The following is a 16,713-nucleotide window of genomic DNA, read 5'->3' as shown; positions in this document are numbered from 1 at the left end:
TCCGGGGAGACTCCTGGGGCTCTCGGACGTGGCTCAGACCCGAGCCGAGGGTAGGGGGCAGCCAGCTGCACCCGGCCGGGTCACCGCCTTGGGAAACCTCTGCCTGGACGTGTCCAAGCTCCGCCGTTTGGGGACAAGAGAGAGCGGGTGAATGAGGGAAGAGCTGCGGGGTGCCTAGCAGGATCCCTAGGGCGGCAGGGGCGGTCTCCACCTCGAAGTGCCGTCCCTGTCGGGCGCCCCACTACTCTGCTTCCAAATTTTTCCAACAGACGCGCGCCCTTTTCTAGGAACCTTGCGTCCGCGCAGCGCGCGCCGACCACAGTATCCCAACGCTCCCGGGAGGCCTTGGGAGGCGCAGGCAGGGTGGAAGGGCCCAGTGACCGCGTCTTTTCCTTTGATTCCAGCAGAGCCTCGGCGTGGTCCCAGTATCACCGACTCCCCTCTCGCCAGCCGCACCCATGCTTCTGGCGCGGATGAACCCGCAGGTGCAGCCTGAGAACAGCGGGGCGGGCCCGGGGTCGGAGCAGCCCCAGCGGAAGCGCAAAACTGCAGAACTCTTGGTGGTGAAAGAGCGCAACGGCGTCCAGTGCCTCCTGGTGTCCCGCGACGGCGACGAGCAGCCCCGGGAAACCTGGGGCAAGAAAATCGACTTCCTGCTGTCGGTGGTCGGCTTCGCCGTAGACCTGGCCAACGTGTGGCGCTTCCCCTATCTCTGCTACAAGAACGGCGGAGGTGAGCCCCCTGACGGGCTGGGGGTTTGTACTTGGGAGGCTACCTAAAGTCCACAGCGGTGGCTGGGAGAGGAGCTGGGATACACACGGGAGGAGAAGAGGAGGCAGAAGGGCAAGTCTGGGACGCAGGAAGGGACTGGATAGGGCTCACGGAAAAAGGAGTCCCCTGTGGAACAGGGAAATCGAGGCATGACTTTGGACAGTGATAGGCGCATGCGTGGGCTCACGGAAAAAGGAGTCCCCTGTGGAACAGGGAAATCGAGGCATGACTTTGGACAGTGATAGGCGCATGCGTGGAAGGACCAGGTTGGGTGAGGAACTCTGACCTTTTGATGGTCCGCAGGAAGGGAGGTGGAGATCTGGAGAGCTCTTGACTGGGCGCCAAAAGTGCCCACGGTGACCCTAACTCCAGCACTCCAAGTTTGATAAAGGACTTGGGAACCCTGAAGGCACTTGGTAGGCCCTGCTCCCTTGGGGACGGAAACCCTGGAACAGAGACACATAAAGAGAAGCTAGTGGCAGAGAGAACTCCACTCTCAGGTTGGTGGTCCTTTGGCTGGAGGGACCAGAGCACACAGCCTAGGCAGGATTGCATCAGTGGGTACCAAGAACTGGCCTAGTCCTTGAGACAGGAGGCCTGGGTGATTGGGATGAAGCCTCTACCTCCCGGGGTCCTGGCCACGTTGCAGGGTGGAGTGGGAGGAGGGCCTGGAGGAGACCCTAGTCCAGCAACCAGGCTCTCTCCCCCTCCCCCTGCTGGGTGACCAATTACTGTCTGCCCTGGGATGAGAGCCTAGAAATCAACTGTAGCCTACTCAGGGGGCAGAGTCCTGGGGGAAGCAGCCCAGGGGGCAGGATACTGGGGCCTAAAGCCCGAACTCCTTCCTGAGAGCTTTTGCCCAAACCACCCCAGACCTGCCCCCTTTGCTGGAATGAGCTCAGGAGTACCCTGTAGAGAGCCTGGGAAAATGACCCAGAGGAAGAAGTCGGCAAAGGGGGGGGGCCACCAGCAACTGAAACACTTTTCTATCCATTGGGCCATCTGCCTGGCAGGGGCTCTGGCTCAGGACTCCAGGGGGTCAGAGGGAGGTAGGGTGAGGGTTTGGAGTTGGAGGGAAAGCTCATGACCTTGTTCCATAGGGTCTGGGACCCTGCTGAGTGCTTCAGTGTGTACTCTGAACCCTTGCTTTGGGTGAGGAATGGAAAACAGATGATCCAGAGGTGAAACTTTTCCTCATTTGACTGCTGCAGCTTCTCAAGAGTTTCTGGTCAGGTTTAAGCATTCTGGCCCTTTGGACTCAAGGAGGGAGGAAATGCAGATTCTCTGTATTTTTAGCAGACAGGGAGATGAGGAATGAAGGACAGACTAAGAGAACCTAGGACACTCTGTCTAGCATGTCCTCCATGACTGTCCGAGGCTGCGTGTCCCTAGACAGCAGAAGGTTCTATCATTAATCCGCAATATTTATTGGGTTCCTCTTGGCATGAGGTACAGTGCTAGGCTCTGCAGGGGTCACCTAGATGTATTAACCACCACTTCTGCCTGCCAGGAGCTCTAGTCATCTAAGGGCTTCATTGTCATGCGCTACACATCATTTCCATTGTTATAAGTATTTGTTGAAACTAAAAGCACCCCAGACGGCCAGTTGAACACATCAGCTAGATGGATATTCTGGGGCTTTCACTGACACTGTCCGCTCACTTGGCCACCGCCACCAACTGAGAGTGCCTGCTGTATGCCAGGTAGTCTGTACCAGGCGCCCAGGGCACCAAACACAGCACATTTGTCACACGTTCCAATTTTTAGGTGAAGTTGGCCAGAAGCTCCCTCTCCTAGGCTTGCTAGCCCTGCACATCACCCATCCTGAGTTGTTGAGTGATTTGTCTCTTTGTGGGTCTGTCTTCCAAACAGACTGGGGCACATTGAGCGCAGAGACTGTGGCTTTTTCATGCCTGTATTTCTAATGCCCAAGATAAGGGCTGGATCCTGGCAATGTGGTAGAAGGTGCCCGACAAACTTCCGTTGAATGAAAAAAATGAATGAAATGGTTCAAGCCCTCAGAGACCTAATGCCTACCCAGGAACAGCAGAACCCCTGCCTCCACCGGCAGGAACTAACAAAGTGAGGCAGCCTGTGCTGGTGGGAGGCAGGGTCGGCACCTAGAGATCAGAAGCCCTGGCTGTGGAGTCCTGGGTCCCAGCTTCTAGCTGTGTGACATTGGGCAACTCTCCAAGCCTCCGTTTCCTCATCTGTCAAATGGAAACAATGGTGTTCAACTCAGAGGGTTGTTGTGAGGACTCAACGTGATAATGCTGTGGAGGGCCTGGCATGAAGTACGGCCTTAGTAAAGATAGCTGCCGCCTCTTATTCACATCCTTGGGATGATGCGTGAGATGGATGGGAGAGGTGTCGTGCTCTAAAGGCCTGAGTAGAGGCTGCTTAGGAAAGACTCGGAGGAAGTGAGCTGTGTGGTTGGAACTCAGCTCCTTGGGACGGATGGAGCACGGACAAGCCTGGGGAAGGGAGCAGGTCTACTAGTTGTGCAAGAATGCAGGAGGGATCGTCTCTGAGATTAGGAGTGCAGACTGGCTGAAGGGCAAGCCGGGAGAGATAAGGGTGGAGAGGCAAGTTGGGGCCAGGCTATGGAGACCTTGGCTGGCAGGCCAGGGGGTGGGGAAGTTATACGAGTGAATTTCCATTTCTGCCTAGGATGTCTATGTCTGGCACAATGGAGCGGTGCAGCCCCACATCTCAGAGTCTGAGGCAGCTCCTGTTCTAACTTACTCCGCACCCCTCCAGGGGATGCTTGGCTGGCCCCTTCTGGGCTTTGTCTCTGCTGAGACCTCCTGGCTGCTCCTTGTGGATCAATTCTCATCCAGCAAGTATAAAGTCAGCCCTAGAGATGGGCAAGCAGGTTGGCAGGTGGATATCCTGTAATTCTAGAAGCAGCCAAAAGACCCAAGTTCAAATCCCATCTCTGTCACTCTCTCTGAGCTCAAGTTCCCCGCTACAGCTAGAGGTGAGCTTGGATGACCCCCAAGATCCGTCCCTCTCCAGTGCCTGGCTCAGCACTGCACCCAAGCCAGGACTCACGCACCCTGTTATTTAACAGGCTGTGTTCTCTTCTGGTGCCAGTATTAACATGGTAACCTCCAAGTCCAGCTGTTCATGCTGGCCCAGACTGGAGGATGTTTTGAAATGATAAAGGTGCCAATAGTTTAGGCCCCTGGCTATATTTTTTGAATGAATTACTGAGAAAGATCAGCCTGTCCGAACATCTTCCCATAAGCCAGCTGCTGGTTTGCACGGGGGCAAGTGGCTTCCTTCCAGCCGGGAAAGCCACTCTTGGAAATTCCAAGGCTTTGTTCAGAACCTTCTCAAACAGGGAGGCGGTGCCAGTGGGGCTCTTTCCAAGGTCCTCCGCTCCTGTGGTCTTGGGCCAGGCCTGTGTTGGTCCCCAGGGAGGAGTGGACAGATCCGTCGAGTCCCCGTGTCTGTCTCCTTGCCATGGAAGAGGCCACTCTGAATTATCCTGTGTAAATGACAGCTTCTGTTTGAGATGTGTCCGGCTGACAGCTCTGAGCCGTCAGAGATGTCCTTTAGGTTCAGACAGACCTGAGTTTGAATCTGAGCCTGACATTTCCCAGAAGTGTGGCCTCAGACAAGTCACTCGTCCTCTTTGGACCTCAGTTTCCTTGTGCAGAAAAGGAAGGTGACTGCCTCTTCCCACAGGGTGATATGACATTTGATATAAGCAAAGTACTTACAACAGTGTCTGACACGTAGTAGGGGCTCAATAAATGAAATTGTTGCTGTTACTTTTATTGTTCAATGATTTTTAACTGCTAGACCCAAGCTAGATACAGGAGTAGGGCAGGGTCCTGATTTTGGAGCAGATTTGATTCTAAGAGGAAGTTAGAAGGGATATAAGGCTGGAAAGTAGTCACACTTGGGCCTGGGATTTCTAACAGCCTAACCTTATCCCACTGTTTTTTCCCTACCTGGAAAATGGGGATTGACATTCCTATATGGGGGTCCCATGAGATACGTAGTTCTGGGTCCCAGGTGGGGTTCCCTTCCTTCCTCAAGTGAGCTCAAGGTCTCAGGTACCCACAGACCTTTGGGAATCCTCTTGGCCAAAATATCTGGGGTTCTTGAGGTCAAGTGAGAGGCGGTGACGGGTACAAAAAGCAGGAGTTTGCAAACTCATCGCCCTGACGTTGGGCCTGGCTGCAGGGGGCCATCTACACCCTGAGCTTGCCAAGCCTGACGCCGATTGTTCAGCTCGGATGTGCATGAGCCAGCCAGCTGGTATGGCCCTTCGGCTAACAGGTTTGCAGGAATGAGGCATTCATCAGGGGCTGGAGCTGAGACCATGATCTGGCATTACCAGCATGATTTGGCCCATTGCTCTGAGCTGACCAAAAAGATCTAGAGGGACTGTTTTCAACAAGGTGGGATTTCATAGGGATAAATGTCACATCCTGCCCTGTGGTCCCAAACCCAACTGCCTAAGTAAGGATTAGGCCACAGCACAAGTGGAGAAAGGCCCCGGGGCTTTCATTAGCTGCATCCTCTGTGTGAGTCACTGCCGGGATCCATTTATTTAACCAAAAAAACCCACTTACTAAATGCCCGTCATATGCCAGGAATATAGAGATGAGCAAAAGGCAATCCCTGCCTTTAGGGAGCTCATAGTCTATTACAGATACTCTACGAGTTAATGTCATTTTCAATTCTGTTATTGGAGGTACTATATCCCAAATCAGGGAGGTGAGGTTCCACTCTGTTCTTTGTGAGTTATATTTCCTTCTCTAATATAGTTCTGACCATTCCAAACACCCTGTAACTTGTTCCTCTTAAAGAGACCAGGATGGAAGAGATGGGAGACCAGAATCTTCGAGGAGCTTCATTAGTAAGAATCAAGCCAGATCCTGCAAAGTTGACAGCTGAGGGAGAATTGTCACAGGAGGAGGGGTAGCCTCAACTCCAGTTTCCCTGAATTTCACCCCCACTGACCTCCTTAGAGGAGCGGGGTTTAATCTACCAGAGGAGCAAGCGTGTTTCCTCATTGGAACTGTCCTGCTCTCAGAGCTAGGGTCCAGAGATCAGCTGGAAGAACCCAAAGTGAAGATGAGGGAGCAACCCCTTGTGGGACCAGAAAAGCCGGTCCTCATCACTTGGTAGATCATTCTGTAGAATCCCCTCTTGGAATAGCAGGGGCTTATGTAGAGGCGTGTATAGGTGCTGCTGGCTAGTCTCAGTAGCGTGCAGGGGATGGAGTGAAGAGGTGCAAGACTCCACTTGGGCTGAGGTCCCGGGAACTCTGAGGCCAGTGGGCAGAGCCCCACAGTGGTCGCTGAGGGTCCTAAGGAGAAGGTCGGTCTTGGGGCAGAGAAGACACAAGTTGACACCACATGGCTCAGCTACCCTACCCACGGCAGAGAGTCTGTGTTGACAAACTTGAATGACCTGGGCGTGATTTGTTATAGGAACAGGCATGGTTCCTTACAGAAATGGCCACTGGCAAAGACTCAGAGGGGGACCCTACGCCTGGCACCCAAAGGGCACAAAGGATTGCTTTGCAAAAGTCTGATTTGTTTTGTTCTGGAGGACAGAATGAAGGCAGTAGGTGGAGGCTGCAGGGAGAGGGATTTAGGGGAAGGGAGGAAGCAGAGCTGGCCAGACGGAGAGGTTGGGCTGCCAGGATCAGCAACGCCTCAGCTGACCATGGTGTCCTCTGAAGCTGGGATGGCCCTTCAGACTGGTCCTGAGTTGGGGTGAGGGGGCCAGGACTGTATGCCCCAGGGTCCATCGGTCATTGGATGCCAGCTGCCCTGGGAAGGGAATGTGGCCTTGGGCGAGGCAGCTGGCTTCAGCCGAGGCAATTCCCAAAGGGCTGCAGCTGAGGGCTGAGCAGTCCCAGCTGCGGAGGAACAGGTCCTTCATTCTTGAAGGAGAATCTGGGCAGTACCGCCGGAGCCCTTTTTGCTCATGGGGCTGGCTGTGGCCTGAGGGAATCCTTGGATCTACTCCTCGTGGTCAGCAATCTTGTTTGGACACGAGGAGGAGTAGCCAGCCTCACTTGGGATGGGGGCATGAGTTGCCCAAGCAACTTGCCTCAAAATCCTTCTGTGCTGGGAGCCTCTGTGCTGTGCTCTGCAGAGGACCCGGCCACCTTCAACCTCACGGGCGATCCCTTGCTTGTGGTTTCCAGTCTACAAAGGCGCATCCCAGCTGCTCTTACATGTGATGGCAGGACATGCTTCCCATTTACAGAGCACCTCAGTGCCAGGGACTTCACCTCCGTTCTCTCTAACGATCACAGCAAACCAGTGATGCAGGTATTATCCCCCCTTACAAAGGGGGAACCAAAGCTCAGAGAAGTCACATTGGCTCAAGGTCACAAAGCCATAAATAGCATGGTTGGGGGCCAGGATTACCTCAGATCGAGGCAAGGGGGTAAGAGGAAAACTCCATTTTTGTACACATTCTACAGTCTTTTAACACCAAATCTGTAGGGTTTTTCCTAACACCAGCCCATCCTCCAACTTTGGGGTGGGTGTCCTACCGTTCAATTCTGACACTACCTGGAGTTAGTGCAGACCCCACAGGTTAGGGCTTAGTCTCACAAGAATTCTTTCACTTCACATGCCAGTCACAAGGGTCAAGATGTCACCTGTGCTTCTGACCAACTGGCTATAATCAGGGGTTCCCATGACCCCCTCTGCAGGTTTGATAATTTGCTATAACAGCTCACAGAACTCAGAGAAACATTTGCCAGTTTGTTATAAAGGATATTATAAAGGGTACAGGTAAACAGCCAGGTGAAGAAGTACACAGAGGGTGAGGTATGGAAGGGTCCTGAGTGCAGGAGCGTCTGAGCCCGTGGAGATGGGGTGCGCCACCCTCCTAGTACGTGCATGTGCTCACCAGTGCGTCAGTCCGGAAGCTTTCCAAACCCCCTACGTTCGGGATATTTTGTGAAGGCTCCTCACAAAGGCATGATCAATATTAACTCAATCTCCAGCCCCTCTTCCTTCCCTGAAGGGTGGGCGTGGGGCTGAAAGTCCTAAGCCTCTAATCATGGCTTGATCTTTCTGGGGACCAGCCCCCATCCAGAAGCCCACCAAGAGTGGCTTCATTAGAACGAAAGACACTCCTATCACCCAGAAAATCCCCAGGGATTTAGGAGCTCTGCGTAAGATGCTCCTGTCACCCCCATCACTCAGGAAGCTGCAGGGGTTTTAGGAGTTCTGTGTCAGGAGTCCAGAGCAGAGACAGGGGGTCTGCCCTGGACCCTGTGCTTTGGAGAGCAGAGAGGGCCCTGTGCCCTGCTCTGCCCTCCTCTCCGCCTCACCCAGGCCAGGGCTGAGAGGGCCTGCCCACCCAGAGCACTGATTCTAACCCCCATCAAACTCCAGGTACCTGGACTCCGGAATTCCCTGCCCAAACACTCCAACATCCACCCACCCCAGTCTACAAGGTCCTCTTACCTGGACCCTGCTTCCCCAGCCTGGGCTGTGTTACAGGCCTGCACAGCCCCAGGCCCAAGGGGAAGCCAGAGGCCCCCTGTCTGCAGAGGCTGTGGACAGAGCTTAGACGTGTGGGCACAAGAGTCCACACGTACGTGCAAAAGGCCTCACACACTGCTGGTTGGAGCTGAGGTGGGGATGAAGCAGGGTGCGGCCTCCCCCCAGGCCTCCACACTCCAGCACAAAGCTCCAAGAACTGGGGATTCCAGATTTGAACTTTATAATAGAACCATGCTGAGTTGTCAAGGTAGGATGATAGAGCAGGTTTGGTTCAACAGCTGTGGCCTGAGTTGTCACCTTTAAATATGTAGATATCGCAGGGTAAGTCTCCACGGGTGCTCTTGTCCCCATTTCTGCAAGTCGGGTGGGCCTGCTGCATGCAGCCCTGTCTCTACTGAAATCTCACCTTCTTTTGCACCCTGATGTCTATGCCCTCGGGGTACTTGGGGAGTGGGGACAAATCTGGCTCCCGTAGGCATTGACCAAGGTTTTCTTGGAATTCCGGTGAAAGCCAGGGGCAATGAGAACCCATAGCTGAGCTGCAGGCACCAGGCGAACAGTTCTGTGGGTTTTCACTTCTTAATGTATCAGGATGTGGCCAGTTTGAGGAATCCTACCCTCCACCAACTGGGAAGCTGGTCCAGTGAGGTCTCAAGGGACCCTCCTGTCCCTCCTGCAGCCCCTCCCTGATCACAGTCTCTCCACCCCCCCACCAGGCCTGGCCCGCACCTCCTCTTGCTGAGCCACCTCCCACAGGCATCCCGTCCCCTCCCCTGGGGTCCTCCTCACCCACCAGGGGTCTGCTCCAGCACTTCCCACTCTGAACTGAGTGACCGCTGGCTTCCCTTTTCTGAGGACTTGGCATTTGCACAGAGGAGTCCAGAACCCCTCTCTGACCAGTAGGGTTCCTCTCTAATGCTGGGGCATCAGGCAGTGTGTGCCAGACAGATGCTTTTCTCACTGAATTCATCCGAAGGCCACGGGTCGGAGTCCCTTTCGCAGTTGACACTCTTTTCTTCCTGTGTTCGTGTGAGTGTGTTGACGTGCAGAATCCGTGTGTACCTTTGCATGAAGATGTACAGGTGTGCATCTGTGTACGTGTGTGGATGTTGGCGACTCCTAGGAGCTGAGACCCTCAGGAGGTCTGACCCTGTCAGCCCAGCCAGAGCATTCCAGAGCCAGGATTCTGGGCCTGAAGCTCCTTAGGTTCTCAGCTCTCTGGCCCTGCATGAGGCTGGATAAAGCTGACACTGCCACGCATGGAGATGAGGCAGGGCCGTGGGAATGTGGCAGTTATGAGCCTTGCAGAGCAGTACCTTCTAGGAAGTTTGCAACCAGCCTCGGTGTCCCAGGAGCTGCTGCAGGGCTGTTTCTAGGAGAAGCATCCTTAGCTGACCTCAGGCACCCCCGAAACCTCTTTCTGACTCTTCAGCTCTGTCCTGGCTTCCTCCAGATCTTTCTGCAAGGGGGCTTGGGCCATCTCCCTGGTCGATGTCCTCTTTTAGAATAAGACACTGGCCACTGGGCAGCTTTCTGGTTTTCATTCGTACTCAGCCATTCCATCATTCTTGAACGTTCCCCGTCTGTTACCACCTGAAGCTTTGGCTGGCCCGCATCAAAAGCACTTGGAAGAGTCTTGGGCTTGTGCAGACCCATCATCTTTCCTCCTCTCCTTCCACTGGAACTCCCAGCCAGCACAAGAGGAGATGAATCTCAAACTGGGCAATTTACCTACCTGTTGGCAGTGCCACCCAGAGGGTTAGAGTTGAGAAAACTGGCCAATGTGAGATCCCTGGTGAATTGGCTGGCGTTGCTCTTTCCTCTGGTTGTAGAAAAGAACATCTGGTTGACAGCGGCAAACCACGGTGCCAGGATCTGAGCCATGACTCCTGGCTTTTTCCTTCCCTGTTGTCCCTTGGGCCACTGACTTCAGTCTTCAGGCCCGTTAAATACTCTAATACGTCTATTTCCCTTACTCTCTGGCTCCAGGCCCCCAAGGGCAGTGACAGGCGGCCACAAGGCAGAGTGGGGCTCCGACAGATCCAGATGTGGAGCCAAGCAAGCATACTTACCAGTTTGGACAAGCATCTTGACCTTTCTAAGCCTCAGTTTCCTCATCTTTTACATGGGATTGGTGGTAATTCTCAGGGATGGTTTTAAAGGAATAATTATGCAAAAACTTAGTGTGTGGCTTGGCATATAACGGAGGCTTAATAAATGGTACTTGTTACTTTCACCAGCTCCACCGTCACCACCACCACCCCGACCTCCATCAGCAACACCAGCATTGCTATCAGCAGCGTGAACAGACGTGGGTTCCAGTGCCAGACTAGCCCTCTCTGTGTGGGGAAAGAGAAGGGTGGAGATTGAGAGTAGAAATGAGGAGGGGAAGAGAGAGGTTGGCATGTGGCCGTTTCAAAGAAGTCCAGCCTGGAGCAGGGGCTGGAGGCTTGGACCAGCCCATGACCAGCAGACCAGCTGGCTCAGCTGGCCCCAGAGTCCCAGTTTCAGATCACCCTCCACCAAGCCTCTATGCAGACTCATGTCCTCCATCGAGGCTGGGATATTCTGGAAACAGCAGAATATTTGGGGAATGGCTCTGGAGCTCTGGAGCCAGGCAGACCTGGGCCCAAATCCCAGATCTATCACTGACCAGTTGGGTGAACTTAGACAAGTCACTTAATTTCTCTAAGCCTCAGTTTCCTCCTCTGAAAAATGGGTATAGCAGTTGCCACCTGAGATGGTTTCTGGGTAGGCTAAATGGGATCACAGATGTCCAGTGCCCAGTGCCCTGCTTGATGCATAGGAGGTACTCATGTTCCAGTGGTTTCTTCCCTACTGCCCACTCTGCTGGTCCGTCTCCTGCTTCAGAAGGACTGGGTCTCAGAGCACTGTGGCCAAAACTTCATGCTTTGTCCCTAAGAGCCCTGGGCTTCCTGAGGAGAAACCCTGGGAGGAAAGTGGAGACTGACAGTCTGAGTAGCTGGGGGAGTTTGACTCTGGGTGCATGCGACTTTGCCACAATTCTCTGCTAGCCTGGAGCCCCAGTTTCCACATCTAAAATGGCGGTAGTAATACTTTTAGGGTTGTTGTGAAGATGGAATGAGACATCGCATGGAACACAGTGCCTGGAACACAGCAGGGAATATTATATTCCTAATATTATCATCGTTACGTATTTCCCGGTTTCTGCACTTTCCTAGTGTGGGCGGGTCAGAGAGTGTTTGGTTTCCAAGATTACGACATCTCAGCCAAAGGCCAATGGCGAGAGGAGTGGGGATCTGGCCTGGCCACCTCCGGTTGCACCAGGCCAAGGAGCAGCCTAGGCTGACGTGGCAAGTACCCCCTGTGAGTCACCTCACGGCGTCAGAGCCCGTTAAGCTCACCCCAGGCTACCAGGCATACCGAGAACTGTCTCTGGAACTCAGACGTGTCTAATTCTACCAGGAATTTTCCCAGGGATTTGCTGCTGCCCATTGCCAAGGGCTCCCTGTAGCTTCGGCAGTGTTCTGGGTGGGCATCTCCCCTGGTCAGAGACTTGAGCCTCTGGCCTCTTTGCTCCAGTGTTTGTTTACCTTCAGCCAGCAGTAACAGAGTGAGCTTGATGGGTTGGAAGACATGAATGCGAATCCTGCTTCTGTCACTTAGCAACAGTGCAAACAAGACCAATTCGACTCCCTTCTCTGCCTTCAGTTTCCCCTGGGGGGAGATAATGACCCTCTCTGATTATTTCTGTGAGCTGATGTGAGACTAAGGACAATCCAGTGAGGTCATGTTTGGGAAAACCCGAGGTGACCTTAAACTGATACAGACATGAGCAAAATGAAAACTCAGTCATATGTAACTTTGGGCACTGTCTCTCCCTCTCTGGCCTCAATTGCCTTCCCTATAAAAGGAAGGGTTTGGGGTGATTGGCATTCCCCAGAGTTGTGATTCATGAAAGGAAGGGTTCTATGTTGAAATTAATTTGGTAAAGACTGCACCTGATCTCCCTCATAGCCCGTCACAGCTTGCGCTTGTGTATCAAAGGCTAGGAGAATCCTGCAAGAAACAAGCCTATTTAGCTTTTTTTTTTTAATTATTTTTTTAAATTGACTTTTGGCTGCTTTGGTTCTTTTGTTGCTGTGCACGGCTTTCTCTAGTTGCGGCGAGCGGGGTCTACTGTTCATTGCGGTGCGCGGGCTTCTCATTGCGGTGGCTTCTCTTGTGGAGCACGGGCTCTAGGTGCACGGGCTTCAGTAGTTGTGGCACGCGGGCTCAGTAGTTGTGGCTCGCAGGCTCTAGAGCACAGGCTCAGTAGCTGTGGCGCACGGGCTTAGTTGCTCTGCGGCACGTGGGATCTTCCCAGAACAGGGCTCGAACGAACCCATGTCCCCTGCATTGGCAGGCAGATTCTTAACCACTGCGCCACCAGGGAAGCCCAAGCCTATTTAGCTTTGATGAACACAGATTTTACTAATTTGAGCACAGAACCTCATGATTATGATTATGACTATTGCTATAACTATTATTATGTTATGGTTATTTGTATTAATTGCTCTGATTTACCTACCACAAGACATCCCTTGAGAAGTGGCCGGGTGACATGAATGAGGACCCTCACAGCTCTGGCTGACATGGGTCCACACACGCTGAGGGGCAGGCCCCAGGCTGGCAGGGATCGAGGGGCTCACGCTCTGCTTCCGTGTCTTCCAGGTGCCTTCCTGATCCCGTACACCCTGTTCCTCGTCATCGCTGGCATGCCCCTGTTCTACATGGAGCTGGCTCTGGGCCAGTACAACCGGGAGGGGGCAGCCACTGTGTGGAAGATCTGCCCGTTTTTCAAAGGTAAAGAAGGAATCTGGGGGAGTCAAAGGTTGTTCTACAAGACTTCTGTTTGCCCCTGGAGAATCTGCTCCAAAGGTGGGATCTGCGGTAGACCAACTCTCTCGAGAATTACAGTTATTGGCAAGGTCAAGCGCGTCCGCCATTCAAAGTAACATGGAACGCATTGGGGGCGTCAGGAACAGCTTTAGCCTAGAAAGTCTGGAAATCTGGGCTCCAGTCCAGGCTGTACAGCTGAGTGACCAGAGGGAGTCTGTTTTCCTGAATGGGAAAAACTCATAGAAGTGTCAGAAGTACCCAGCACGCATACCACTACTCTCCCCTCTTGCTCCCATGGCAGACATGATAAGTGGATCACGTGCCTTTCCACCGTGGGCAAGGGGCTTCATTCCGCTGGGAGAGAATGTTATCATGCCTCAGTGTTATCCTGCCCAAGGGGTGGGGGGAGCTGGGATACTTATGCTCCAACACCTGACCCGGCTGCTCCCTGGGGCATTAAAGGTCCTGGCCCTTTTGCCTTGCCTGATGAGTGGATAGAAGGGGCTCCAGGGGCAAGAGAGAGCCCTCAGGCAAAGGAATGGGGGGGGGGGGTGGGGCCCTAGGGGATTTAGGGCTCTGACAATCTGCTACAGAAAAAAAGAGAGGTGTGGGGGGTCGGGTAGTGCAATGGTTGGAGCCAGCTCCCCAGGAGAGGTGGTTCTGGGGAAGCCCCTGCCTGACCACCTCTGCCCCCCACCCAGGAGTTGGCTACGCTGTGATCCTCATTGCACTCTACGTTGGCTTCTACTACAATGTCATCATTGCCTGGTCACTCTACTACCTCTTCTCCTCCTTCACCCTTCACCTGCCCTGGACTGACTGCGGCCATGCCTGGAACAGCCCCAACTGCACCGATCCCAAGCTCCTCAACAGCTCCGTGCTGGGCAACCATACCACGTACTCCAAGTACAAGTTCACGCCGGCAGCAGAGTTTTATGAGTAAGTCATCAACCCCTTGTCCTGTTCACACGGGCGCATCGAGACCTGTGCTGGGCAGGACCTGAGCCAAACGCTAAGGAAAACCACAGGAGGGGAGGGGGCCACACCAGTCACTGTAATGTTTACTCAGCAGCCACCACAGGCCTGATCCTGGCTAGGAGCCAAGGATACAGCCGTGGACAAAGCTTGAGGAGCTTGTGTTCTGGCACGGAATGGGGGTGGGGAGACAACACGCTAGCAAAAAGGTAAGGAAGCAAGAACACTGTACGGCGTGAACATGCCCTTCAGGAAATCAAACACATTTTAGGGAGTATAAGTGCTCTTAAGGAACTAAAACCAGTGCTACACAGTGATTGTGTAGGGAAAAGGAACTTTAGTGCAGGTGGTCAGGGAGGGCTTCTAGGAGGAGGTGTCGTAAGAATTGATGAAGTCAGCCAGGGGAACACCTAAGGGCTCAGCTGGTAGATGATGGAGCTGCAGCTTGAACCCAAGTCGATCTTATCCTGAAGCTGTCACCTGGTCCCCCCTGTGCTGCTGTCTCTCTGGGGCTTCCATGGGTGAAAGTAGCCAGAGTTTGTGAGTGAAATTTAGGAAGCGGGAGGCAGGCCAGCTGTGTACAGCTCAGAGAAATTATATGGACTATGTGCATGAGAGGCACTGACTGGTGGTAGAAGACAGAACGTCTTTTAAAAAAAGAAACATTTTATGTTGAAATCATTTTAGAGGTAGAAAAAAGTTGCAAATGTAGTACACAGAGCCCCTGTAGACCCTTCACCCAGTTTCCCCTAATGTTGACACCTTATACAACCATAGTGCAATGATTGAAATCAGAAAACTAACATGGATTAACTAACCTGCTAAAGACTATTTTTGAATTTGTCAGTTTTCCCACTAATGTCGTATCCTGGTCCAGGGTCCAGCCTAGAGTCCCATGTGGCATTTAATTGTCACATCTCCTTAGTCTCCTCCAATCTGTGAGAGTTCCTTAGTCTTTCCTTGAGTGTCATGCCCTTGATGCTTTTGAAGAGCACTGGTCAGTTTTTCTATAAAATAGCCCTCAGTGTGGGTTGGTCATTGTTTTCTCCTGATTAGACTGAGTTTGACATTTTTGGCAAGAATAACTTGGAAATGACATTGTGTCCTTCTCGGCGCATATCATATCAGGGGGTACAGGATGCCAGTCTCTTATTACTAGGCATGTTGACCTTGATCACTCGGCTAAAGTGCCATCTACCAGCTTCCTCCTGTGCAGAGGTAGCATTATTCTCTGTAATTAGTAAGTGTCTTCTGGGAAGTTACTTTGAGGTTATGCAAATATCTCATTTGTCATCAGACTTTTGCCCACAGTTCTTACCATCCTTCAGTGAGTCTTGCAAACGAGGATTATTATTTATAGTGTTGGTCTAAAGTGATTTCTAGTCCCATCATTCTCTCTAGATTAATTGAAAAGTCCCTTTTCCCCTATTTATTCATTCGTTCGTTTACTCATTTATTCATTTCTATCAGTATGGGCTCATTGGTGTTTATTTAATTCTGTGGTTTTAACCCATAGCCATCATTATTTATTTTGTTGCTCCCTAGAATTCTCTCAACCTCTACTCCATCCTTTTAAGTCCTTGAGGTTGGTAATCGTCAACTTGTTTGCAGTCACCTAATTTCAGATGTTTGCATGGTGGTCTCTTCAGAATGTAGCATCTATCGTCTTTATGCTTCAGGCGGGGGTGAGTCCCATTTTAGCAACTCCTACACAAGTGTTAGCAGCTAAGCAGAAAGTCCCTGGTACAAGCTGTGGGGCAGGACAAGTAAATCCCACTCAAACCTCACTCTCAAGGTACACATGGTCCAGAGTAGTGGTTGGAAAACTTTCCAGTAAAAAATTAGATAGGAAATATTTTGGGCCTTGTGGGCCACATAGGTCTCTTGCATATTCTTTATTTGATTTTACCCTTTAAAAAGATAGAAACCATCCTTAGCTCACAGGCCATAACTCAATGGGCCACAGCTGGATTGGGGGGCAGGGCGGTGGGGCATGGCTTGCTGACTGCTGGTCTGGAGCAGTGCTGCTCAGGAGAACTCCCCGTGATAGAAATGTCCTATGTCTGCACAGCCCACTGCAGTAGCTACGTGCCACACGGGGTTAGTGAGCAGCTGAAATGTGGCTAGCGTGACTAAGTTGAATTTTTAACTTCATTAATTTTCATTCGTTTATGTGTAAAAAGCTCGTGGTTACCGTATTGGGCAGTGCAGGTCTAGAGGATGGAAAACAACAAATTCACCAACACCAAAACCTTAGGGCCACTCTTCTTTGGTCCTATGTATTCCCTAAGCCAAGGACCTTGGAACGAGTCCTGATTATCCAGAGAGTGGGGTTCCTGAGGACCATTTCCACTCCTGCCATCTCGGTGCAGCATGACCAAGGAGTCTTGGTGTGGTTAAAGGTGGCCTCTGGAAAGTCTGCTGCCTCCTGGGGCTCAGAGGAGTCAGGGTTCTCAGGACCCAGGAACTACCCTCAATGAGCCATGGCGGAGAATTTGCTAAGGGTCCTGGACCTGTGTGTCCACCTGCCCCCATCTGTGTTTTCTGCAGACTTCCAGCAGGCATGTGCACAATTATGTAGATTTGGGAATTTTGTGGGGAGAGGGTC

General features: G+C 52.4%; 1 protein-coding gene across 1 annotated transcript in view; it reads left to right on the top strand.

The window, feature by feature from the left end:
- The first annotated feature begins 443 nt into the window (after positions 1-443).
- The window catches only part of SLC6A2 (solute carrier family 6 member 2), a 37,361-nt gene continuing 21,091 nt past the window's right edge, over positions 444-16,713 (top strand). The window contains exons 1-3 of the mRNA XM_068527821.1: positions 444-732; positions 12,963-13,094; positions 13,832-14,069. Of these exons, the coding sequence (XP_068383922.1) occupies positions 459-732; positions 12,963-13,094; positions 13,832-14,069 (644 nt within the window). The 5' untranslated portion in view covers positions 444-458. The remainder of the gene's footprint in view (positions 733-12,962; positions 13,095-13,831; positions 14,070-16,713) is intronic.

Source organism: Eschrichtius robustus, chromosome 19, assembly GCF_028021215.1.
Source record: "Eschrichtius robustus isolate mEscRob2 chromosome 19, mEscRob2.pri, whole genome shotgun sequence".
NCBI classification, from domain to species: Eukaryota; Metazoa; Chordata; class Mammalia; order Artiodactyla; family Eschrichtiidae; genus Eschrichtius; species Eschrichtius robustus.
The sequence above is the reverse complement of the archived record's forward strand: the minus strand, read 5'-3'. Positions and strand labels throughout refer to the sequence as shown.